The sequence below is a fragment of the Rhincodon typus genome, chromosome 7, assembly GCF_021869965.1.
Source record: "Rhincodon typus isolate 14 chromosome 7, sRhiTyp1.1, whole genome shotgun sequence".
In the NCBI taxonomy this organism is placed as follows: domain Eukaryota; kingdom Metazoa; phylum Chordata; class Chondrichthyes; order Orectolobiformes; family Rhincodontidae; genus Rhincodon; species Rhincodon typus.
The window spans coordinates 98,114,642-98,126,086 of record NC_063338.1 but is presented as its reverse complement, the minus strand read 5'-3'; the positions used below and the strand labels follow the sequence as shown (position 1 = coordinate 98,126,086).

At 44.6% G+C, this 11,445-nt stretch overlaps 1 protein-coding gene across 1 annotated transcript in view; it reads right to left on the bottom strand.

Annotated features, from left to right (window-relative positions):
* Window positions 1-10,307, bottom strand: part of glb1l (galactosidase, beta 1-like) — a 43,767-nt gene extending 33,460 nt beyond the window's left edge. The window contains exon 1 of the mRNA XM_048599292.1: window positions 10,258-10,307. Within this exon, the coding sequence (XP_048455249.1) occupies window positions 10,258-10,307 (50 nt within the window). The remainder of the gene's footprint in view (window positions 1-10,257) is intronic.
* Between the last annotated feature and the right edge of the window lie 1,138 nt (window positions 10,308-11,445).

Below are 11,445 nucleotides of genomic sequence, written 5' to 3'. Positions count from 1 at the left end.
GCCCCTTAGGTTCCTTTTTAAATCTTTCCCCTCTCATCTTAAACCTAATGCTCTCTAGTTTTGGACTCCCCTACCCTGGGGAGAAGACCTTGGCTATTCACCCTATCTGTGCCTCTTGTGATTTTATAAACTTCTGTATGGTCACCCCTTAGCCCCCTCAGCCCAGGGAAATAGCCCGAGCCTAAACAGCCTATCCCTATAGCTCAAAACCTCCAATTCTGGCAACATCCTTGTAAATCTTTTCTGAACCCTTTCAAGTTTCACAGTTTGTCCACCCCAGTGCAACACTGGCATTTCCACATCATATCTTCGCAAGTTGTTGGTTCTTCGTCCTTGAATGTTCTCACGGGTTCCTGCTCCCAGAGACACGGTTCCTGTGCAGTTCCCATTAAGAAAATGCTGGATTTTTTATTAAAATCACAGGGCAGCCCATTATTGGTGAAGGATTCTCCCTCAAATGACTGTTGACATATATGTCAGCTATAATAGCTGTGAGCATCTATTGTGGGTCTGGAGTCACCCAGCTCTGTACGACGTCTCGGTAAATTCTCTCTGGAGAGATAATCGCACATTAACCTCAATTACAACATGGGACAGCCTGTGATACTGCTGTCGTGGTGTCTGCACCGAACAACAGCAAACCAGACAGCCACAGTCTTGGGGAATTAGTCCAGAGGAAGCTTGACGATGATAAATCAAGACAAGCCCCTTTGGTAAAGGAGTGGAGACAGCTTCTAGGCAATGGAGAGCTGTCTAGAGATAATAGAAGAAATTCTCCTGATAATGAAAGAGTTTTAAAATGTTTTCACAGAATGTGTGACTCATTAACAAAGTCAGCATTTATTACCCATCCCTAGTTGCCCCTTGAGAAGGTGGGGGTGAGCTGCCTTCTTGAACCGCTGCAGTCCATGTGCTGTGGGTTGACCCACAATGCCCTTAGGGAGGGAATTCCAGGATTTTGTCCCAGTGACAGTGAAGGAACGGTGATATATTTCCAAGTCAGGATGGTGAGTGGTTTGGATGGGAACTTGCAGGGGCTGGTGTTTCCATGGATCTGCTGCCCTTGTCCTTCTAGATGGAAGTGGTCGTGGGTTTGGAAGGTGCTGTTTGAGGATCTTTGGTGAATTTCTGCAGTGCATCTTGTAGATAGTACACACTGCTGTTACTGAGTGTCGGTGGTGGAGGGAGTGGGATGCTTGTGGATGTGATGCCAATCAAGCGGCTGCTTTGTCCTGGATGGTGTCAGGCTTCTTGAGTGTTGTTGGAGCTGCACTCATCCAGGCAACTGGGGAGTATTCCATCACACTCCTGACTTAGAAACAAAGAATCCCTACAGAGAAAATAAAGGCCATTTGCCTCATCAAATCCTCACAAATATCATCCCACCCAGACCTAGCCTCCTACTCCATCCCTATAAACCCACATTTATCATGGCTAACTCACCCAGCCTGCACACTATGGATCAATTTCCCATGGCCAATCCACCCTAATCTGCACTTTATTGGACTGTGGGAGGAAACCAGAGCACCCGGAGGAAGCCCACGCAGACACAGGGAGAATGTGCAAACTCCACACAGACAGTTGCCCGAGGGTGGAATCGAACCTGGGACCGTGAGGCAGCAGTGCTAACCACCGTGCCATCCAAGATGTGTACCATGTAAATGGTGGGTAGGCTTTGAGGAGTCAGGAGGTGAGTTACTCACCATAGTATTCCCAGCTTCTGACCTGCTTTTGTGTCCACTTGGTTAATGTGGTGAGACCAGTTGAGTTTCTGGTCAGTAATAACCCCCAGGATGTTGATAGTGGGGGATTCAGTGATGGTAACACCATTGAATGTCAAGGGGCGGTGGTTAGATTGTCTCTTATTGGTGATGGGCATAGCCTGGCATTTGTGTCGCTTGAATGTCACATGCCACTTGTCAGTCCAAGCCTGGATATTGTCCAGATCTTGTTGCATGTGAACATGGTCTGCTTCAGTATCTGAGGAGTCATGAATGGAGCTGAACATTGTGCAATCATCGGCGAACATCCCCAGTTCTGACCTTATGGTGGAGGGAAGGTCATTAATGAAACAGTTGAAGATGTTTGGGCCTAGGACACTACCCTGAGGAACTCCTGCAGAGATGTCCTGGAGCTGAGATGATTGACCTCCTGCAGCCACGACCATCTTCCTATGTGCCAGGTATGACTATAACCACCGGAGAGTTTGCCCCCGATACCCATTGATTTCAGTTTTTGTAGGGCTCCTTGATGTCAAGGGCATTCACTTGCACCTCATCTCCAAAGTTCAGCTGTTTTGTCCATGCTTTGATCAAGGCCGTAATGAAGTCAGGAGCCAGGTGCCTTTAGTTGATGCCAAATGGAGTGTCAGTGAGCAGGCTATTGTATCAGTGCCCATTTGATAGCACTGTTGATGTGAGGTTCTAATACTAGTCTGATGATTGGCAGTGGATGGAATGTGATCGCTGGAATTTGGTTTGTTCTACTTTTTGTGGACAATTTGAGAATGGCAACTTGTCTCCGATAATTGAAGAGTGAGTACTGAAACTGGAAGAGAATCTGCTGATAATTATCAGATCTGATAATGGAAGATTGCTTACTGTAATGGAAGAATGTTTCAAAAGAGTGGAAGATGATCAGACAGTTTCTACGGATAATGAATAAGAGGGTATCAATGTTACTTAAAGTGTATTTGATATTGGGAGACTGTCCACAAAGGAATTGAAGAACTTTCTAACCATAGAGGCATCGATGCTACTGATAGAATGATGGAACTAAGTGATAATTGTCATGTAATCCCTGGTAATGTCAATGTCTACTGATAATTGGAAATATTTCTAATTTTTTTTATTCATTTGTGGGATGTGGCATCACTAGCTGGCCAGGATTTATTCCTCGTCCCTAGGTGTCCTTGAGAAGGTAATGGTAAGCTGCCTCTTGAACCGTTGATAATGGAGTTGTTGATCTGATAATTTATGTTTTTACCTATAATCAAAGCATGCCACCTGATAATGGAAAAATGCCAATGCTTATTGAAGATTTTCTCCTGATAATCAATGCCAGGACTTGTTCAGATAATGAAGAACGGTCTGTTGATATTGAGTAATTCCATCTAACCATGGAAAAGGTCTGAAGATAATGGAGCAGTGATCATTGATAATGGAAGGAAGTCTAATGAATCCCAAAATCTCAGAATTGTTGTGAAGCAGAATGAGACCATTCAGTCCACTGTGTCTGCACTGTTTCTCTGAATGAACATTTCATTAACTTCAAAACCAAAAACAGAAACATGTAATTGCTAGAAAAACACAGCAGGTCTGGCAGCATCTGTGGAGAGAAAGCAGAGTTAGTGTATCGGGTCCAGTGACACTTCTTCAGGCCTGTTCAAACTAACCTTTTGTGTTTTGTTAAAATGGAAAAGGAGGAGTGGTAGCTTTGTTAGTGAAAGGTGAAATCTTTGAGTACTTGATGTATGATAGGACACCAGGAAGTCCAGAGGAACAGAGGGATGTTGGGGTGCTTGCCCACAGGTCCCTGAAGGTGGTAGGACAGATTAATAGGGTAGCTAAGGCAGCATATGGGATGTTTGCCTTTATCAGTCGAGGTATAGATTATAAGAGCAGGGAGGTTGTGTTGGAGCTGTGCAGGACTTTGGTTAGACCACAGCTGGAGTACTGTATGAAATTCTAGTCACCACACTATAGGAAAGATGTGATTGCATTGGAGGGAGTACAGAGGAGATTCACCAGGATGTTGCCTCGGATGGAGCATTTCAGTGATGAAGAGAGGATGGATAAACTCAGGCTGTTTTCTTTCAAGGAGAGAAGTTTGAGGGGGACCTGATAGAGGTATATACAAATCGGAGGGGCATGGACAGGGTGAATAGAAAGCAGCTATTCTCCTTAGTTGAAGGGTCAATAACAAAGGGGAATCATTTTAAAGTGAAATGCAGGAGGTTTAGAGGCGATTTGAGGAAAAACTTTCATCCACAGGGTGGTGGGGTATGGAATGTACTGAGTGGGAAGGTGGTTGAGGTGGGAAACCTCACAACCTTTAAAAAATACCGGGATAAGCACCTGAAATATCATAATGTTCAAGGCTATGGGCCTAGTGTGAGAGTGTGGGACTAGTATAGATTTCGAGTAGTTTTCATTGGTACAGACTCGATAGACTGAGGGGCCCCTTCCATGCTGTACAATTCGATGATTGCAAACAGTGAGAAAGATAATTTGCGCAGAAAGTGTAGATGTGGAATCAGTCTGAGTGGAAACAACAAGAGGCTGAAAACACTAGCAGGAGTTGTTTGTAACCCCCAGACAGGTAGGAAATGGTATTAACCAGGAAATGAGAGATGTACTGGGTCCTACAGTAATTGGGGTGATTTTAATCACCCTGGGCAAACTACCTCAGCAAAAATACTGTAGTGGATAAATACCTGGAGTGTGTTCAAATTGGATTTTGAGACCAATATGTTGAGAAAGAAATTTGGAGGTGGGCTATTCTAGTTTTGGTCTTGTGTAACAGGGGAATATTTGAAAACCATCATGATTCGGAAGAAGTGACCATCACATCAGACAGTTCATGATTGGGATAGAAAGTAAACCCAAAACCTGAACAAAGGGAACTGTGAAGGGGTGAGGGGTGAATGGGCTTCAAGAGACTGGGAACTTCATTAAAAAGGCATGACAATCGAAAAGAATGATTAGTTATTAACAATTAAATATGTACATCCCACAAATTATATGCTCCTTTTGGGCATGACAGGAAAATGGTCCAAACATTGTTAACAAAGTCCTGGCATCAGTTACCAGTCTGTTTGGGACAGTCAGAGGTAAGATCCTCCACACAGCAGGGTCAGGAACCTAATGAGGGGCAGCTCACTCCCCATCTGGACTCTTTCTGCCTCTATCACGGGCTGTTTATTCCTGGAATGAGAGAGAGAGAGATAAAGACAGATTGTAAATGAAGTAGGTGGCAATCCATTAACGTTGGAACAGGAGGTGACGGGTCCTGAGTGAGTGAGTGGCAGTGCAGAGGGTACATGGAGTCACTGCTTTTCCCAGGGTGGAAATGACTATAACGAGGGGGTATAATTTTAAGGTGATTGGAGGAAGGTATAGGGGAGATGTCAGAGGTCGGTTCTTCACACAGAGAGTGGTGGGCGTGTGTGGAATGCGCTGCCAGCAGTGGTAGTGGAGTCAGATACTTTAGAGACTTTTAAGCGACTCTTGGATAGGGACATGGAGGATAGTAAAATGTAGGGTATGCAGGGTAGTTGATCTTAGCAGGATAATAGGTCGGCACAACATCGTGGGCCGAAGGGCCTGTACTGTGCTGTACTGTTCTGTGTTCTATGTTCTAGTGGTTTGGGAGGTTGGGGGGAGTTGGGGTGGGGGAGGTGGTTGGTGAAGAGAGTGAGTTGGGGGAGATGTTGTAGGTAGTAGTGAGGGTGGGAGAGTATGAGTCTCAGTGGGAGGTGTGTAGACTGACAGTGATAGAGGGTGAGGTATCAGAGAGAAGGTGGTGCCACTGACCCTAGTGGAGTGAGGAAAGTCATTGACCCTCTTCCTTCAGACACTGCACCTGTACCAGGGAGGGTGGGCTGGATGAGGTCCCATATTGTGGCCTGCACTGCTGGGCCTGGGGGACCACGCTGTTCACAAGGAGATCCAGGACCCTGCCCACAAACTGGAGTGCTGACCCACCCCCACCATGACCACAGCGAATATCAGGGACCACGCAGGGCACCTCTGGCTGTCACAGTGAGCTGTTATAGTTGGTACCTGTGCTGGGATGCCAGTGAATTCTGGAATATACTAACCGTGGTGAGTTGTCCCAGGTACATGTCGTAAGATGGACTGAGAATAGGACAAGAGGGGCACCATCGGGGCAGGGTGGATATTTATGAGGCAGGGTGGGTAAAATATAACATGAAAACCTGCCCAACATTGTGTGAAAACCACTGCAAAACGATTGATGTAACTCTGACTTTAACATAAGATTCAACCCATAAAGTAGCTCAAGGAAATAGCCAACCTGAGGACTGGGAGAAATCCAGAATTCAGCACATGAAGAACAAGATGACAAAAACAAAATCTGAGAGTAAGTTTGGAAGGAGCATAAGAGTGGACTGGAAGGGTTACTGTAAAAAGAAAAAGACAGTCTGAAACAGGAGCATTGCAAATGGAGAATGGAGCAATGAAACAACCCCTTTAGTTAGACCTTAACAGAAGACACAAATAACATTTCAGACAGCCAGGGATACAAGGATCTTTTGAGAAGGAGGTAGTGAAGGGAATTACTATTTGTAAGATGAAGAGTGCTGGAGAAATGGTTTGGGACTGAAAGCTGATAATTGCCTAGGGCATGACAGGAGGTGGCCATGAAAATAATTGATTGTGAATGTTCCTCCCTGGTTCAGCCGAATACAACAAAGTTCTCAACGTTTTTGAGTTGCATAATTCCTCATTGACCACATTAGCTCATTATTATAAGGTTGTTGGAGCAGTTTTCATTCCTAACAGTATTGATGAAAACCATCAGGGAGTTAACAAAAGCTGATATTTCTTTGGCTACACAACCAATACAACTTGCCGATACTACTTTAATAAATCCACTTTTGTAGCAAACTGAGCTTGTATGATCCTTTCGGTATAGTCCTCCAATCATGGACTTGGATATGATTCCAACTTTGGTACTGCCTTGAGGTTGCTATAATTGATAAACCATCACTGTAATTCATTTGGTTTTAGTACTATCTCGAAACATAAGTTCCAGCTACTCTGGCCCCAATCATGAATGTGATTTTTCCATCAATAACTTTATCTCTTTCCTCAGTTGGGTTAAAATCTCTGGGTTGAGTCTTTAACTGTTGAGGCAGATGGCCTTAGATTGTTGATCAGCACATGGAAATATGATATTGTTACAAACACCAAGACATGGTTAAAGGAAGGACAGGAATGGCAGCTCAACATTGCATGGAAGTTTCAAGTGTGATAGGGGGAGAAGTAAGAGAGGTGGGGCTATTGCATTATTGATAAAGGAAATCATTCCTACAGTAATGAAGATGTCTTAGAAGGATCTTCAAATAAGATCATCTGGGTAGAGCTTAGAAATAAAAAAGGGGCAATCACTTTGCTGCAATTATACTACAGGCTTCCCAACAGTCAGAGGGGAGTCACAGGAACAAATTTGATGGCAAGTGAGAGAGTGGTGTGAGGAGTAGGATTATAGTAGTAGGGAATTTCAACTTTGCTAACTAACTGGGATCGCCTCAGTATGAAAGGATTAGACAGGTTGGAATTTTTAAAGTGCACCCATGAGAGCTTTTAATACCAGTACGTAGATAGCCCTATGAGAGATGGGGTAGTGCTACACTTAATCCTCGAGAATGAAACCAGTTAAATAGTTGAAGTTTCAATGGGCAAATATTTTGGGAATAGTGACTATAACTCAGTAAGTTGCAAAGTCATTATGGAATTGGATAAGGATAATGCAGAGGTTAAGTGTCTAAATTGGGGGAAGGCCAGTTTCAATATCACTCGTCAGGATCTGGCAAACATAGACTAGGAGCAGCTACTTGTGGGCAGGTCTACATTTGGAAAGTGGGAGTCTTTTAAAAGTAGTACAGTGAGAGTTCGGGGCCAATATGTTTCCCTAAGAGTGAAGGGTAAGGGCATCAAGGGAGAACAAGAGTTTGATAAAGAAAAAGGAAGAAGCATATGCTAGGTACCAAGCATTAAACACATGGGAAGCCCTTTAAATATATAGAGAGTGCAGGGTGTGCTTAAAAAAATGTCAGTAGGGCAAAAAGGGGCCATGAAATGTCTTTGGCAGATAGGATTAATAAAATCCCCATGGCTTTTTATAAGTATATTAACAGTAAGAGGATTAGCAGGTTAAGAGTGGGACCAAAGGGGCAATCTGTGCATGGAGCCAGTGGACATGGGTCAGGTCTTAAATTATTATTTCTCATCTGTATTCACAAAGGAGAAAGACATTGTAGCTGGGGATTTCGGTTGGAATGGTGAGGTTCTAGAGCATGTTCAGATTATTAAGGAGGGGAGTATTAGATGTTTTAGAGGGTACGAAGGTGCATAAATCCCCAGGGCCTGATGAGATGTATCCTGAGGAGCTACGGGAGGTTATGGAGGAGATTACTGGGGCCCTGGCAGAGATATTTAATACTTCACTGACCCTGACCACAGGTGAAGTGCCAGATGACTGGAGGATGGTTAATGTGGTTCCTTTGTTCAAGAAGGACAGCAGGGATAGGCCAGGGAATTACAGAGCAGTTAATCTGACATCAGCGGTAGGGAAACTATCGATAAAACTTCCGAGGGACAGGATTAATCAACACTTGGAAAGGTAGGGATGGATAAGGGATAGTCAGCACGGATTTGTTAGAGGGAGATCCTGTCTGACTAATTTAATTCAGCTTTTTGAAAAGGTGATTAAATATATTGGTGAGGGTGGTGTAGTTGATGTGGTTTACATGGACCTCAGTAAGGCCCCTTTCACAGGGTCCCACATGGTAAGATCCCATGGAATCAAGGGCAAATTGGTAAACTGGGTCACAACTAGGAGGCAAAGGGTGATGGTGGAGCGTTGTTTTTGTGTTTGGAAGCCTGTGACCAGCGATGTAGCACAGGGGTCAGTGCTGGGACCCTTACAGTTTGTTATATACATTAACAAGTTGGATGTGAATGCAGAAGGTATAATTGGTAAGTTTGCACATTAAAATTGGTGGGTGGTGTTGATAGTGAGCAGGAAGGTCTCAGGCTACAGTCTGATATTGATCAGCTGGTAAATTGGGCAAAGCAATGGCAGATGGAATTTAATTCTGTAAAGTGTTAGAATCATAGAATCCCTACTGTGTGGGACCTGGCCATTCAGCCCATTGAGTCCACACTGACCCTCTGAAGAACATCCCATCTGACCCACCCCATCCCTGTGACCCTGAAATTCCCATGGCTAACCCACCTAGCCTGTACATCCCTGGACACTATGGGCAATTTCCCATGGCCAATGCACCCTAAACTGCACATCTTTGGACTGTGGGAAGAAACCAGAGCACCTGGTGGAAACCCACACAGACTCGGGGAGAACGTGTAAACACAGAGTAGCCCAGGGATAGAATCAAACCTGGGTTCCTGGCGCTGTGAGGCAGCAGTGCTAACCACTGATCTACCGTGCCACTGTATTGGGTGATGTATTTTGGGAGGTCTAATAAGGGAAGGATATACACAATGAATGGTAGGTGCCTAGGGATTACTGAGGAACAAAGGGACCTTGGTGTACAAGTCCATACATCCCTGAAGGGGTCAGCACAGGTAGACAGGGTGGTGAGGAAGACATTGCCTTCATTAGCCAGGGCATAGAATATAAGAACAAAAACTGAAATTGCTGGAAAAGCTCAGTGAATCAGGCAGTGTCTGTGGAGAGAAATCAGAGTTAATGTTTCGGGTTGTGTAATCCTTCCCCAGAACTGATGGTAGCTGGGAAAATGTTGGTTTCTATGTAGAAGATAGGGTGGGGGGAGGGGTTAAGGAGTAACGATAGCTGGGGATAGAGCCCAAAGAAAGGGGAGAACAGTTGGACATGATCTGGAGGTGATGGTGTTCGACTGGGGCATACAAGGTCAGAAATCACACGGCAACAGGTTATAGTTGACAGTGAAAAACCACAATGACCTCCTCAGAAGATGGACACAGGACACGACTGATAGAGAGTACCCTTCATCGTCCAGTACTTCCCGGGAGTGGAGACACTACACCATGTTCTACCCAGCCTTCAGGACAACATCAACCACAACACTATACAACCCTGTCATGGTAACCTCTGCAAGACATGTCAGATCTTCGACATGGACACTACCATCACATGTGGGAACATCACCCAGCACGTACACGGCAGATACTCATGTGACTTGGCCAATGTTGTTTATCTCATACGCTGCAGACAAGGTTGTCCCGAGGCATGGTATATTGGCGAAACCGTGCAGACGCTACAGCAACTGATGAATGCACATTGCATAACAATTGCCAGATCCAAATGTTCCCTCCCAATAGGGGACTATTTCAATGGTCAAGGACATTTGGCCTCGGATCTTTGGGTAAACGTCCTCCAAGGCAGACTTCAGGATACACAACAACGCAGAGTCACCAAGCAGAGGCTGAGAGCCAGGTTCGGTCCCCATGAGGATAGCCTCAAATGGGATCTTAGCTTCATGTCGCACTACAGGAGACCCCAACATACTGTTCTGTATCTGTAAAATCTTCCTTACTCTCCTGTTTTGACACCGTCATCTTGATAAATTGTTGTGAGCTCCCTACCTTAATTAGTTTATACAGTTTTGGATTACTTGTTATTTCAGTTAGATCCTCAACATGCGACTCCTACACCTATCATGTTATTCCAGCCATTTGGTTTGCCTCTAGCACCATTTGATTTTTTTTTGTAATTGTCTCTCTGCCTCAATTAATTATAGGGATTATAGGTCATCCCTTCACTTGTTATTCAACTGTTGTCACTTTACTCACATTGTCTGACACTCTTGATCATCTGCACAGACTTATTATTCAACACTCCACTCACACCATTTGTATGACCTTTTGGTCTTTCTACCCTTGATCTCTCTGCCCATAAATTCTGTGTCTGTGTCCTCTTTTCTCTCACTTCACCAGACGAAGGGTCTGCGCAATGAAAGTTGTGATTTCAAATAAATCTGTTGGACTGTAACCTGGTGTCGTGTGATTTCTAATAGTTGAACAGGCGAACAATAAAGAACAACACAGCACAGGAACAGGCTCTTCAACCCTCCAAGTCTGCGCTGACACATTTTGCCCTTCCATACTAAAACTGCCTTCACTTACAGGATCCGTATCCCTCTATTCCCTTCCTATTCATGTATTTGTCCAGGAGCTTCTCAAATACTGCTATTGTGACTGCTCCCACCACCTCCTCTGGCAGCACGTTCCAGGCTCTCATAAACTTCCCCCCAACCCCCTCACACCTTGAACTTGGGTCCCCAAGTAATTGACCCTTCCGCCCTGGGAAAATGCCTCATACTTCCCACTCTATCCATGCCATTCACAATCTTACAAACTTCTATCAGGTCACCCCTCAACCTCTTGCATTTCAGTGAAAACAAATCGAGTCTGTCTAAACTTTCTTCATAGTTAAAACTCCCCATACCAGGCAACTTCCTGGTAAACCTTTTCTGTACCCCCTCCAAAGAATCCACATCTTTCTGGTAGTGTGGTGACCAGAACTGTACACAATATTCCAGATGTGACCTGAATAAAGTTCTATAAAGCTGCAGCATAACTCGCCTATCCGTGTACACAATGCCCCTTCCAATGATTACTACCTTATCTACCTGCGCTGCCACCTGCAGTGACCTGTGGACCGGCACACCCAGATCCCTCTGCCTATCAATACTCC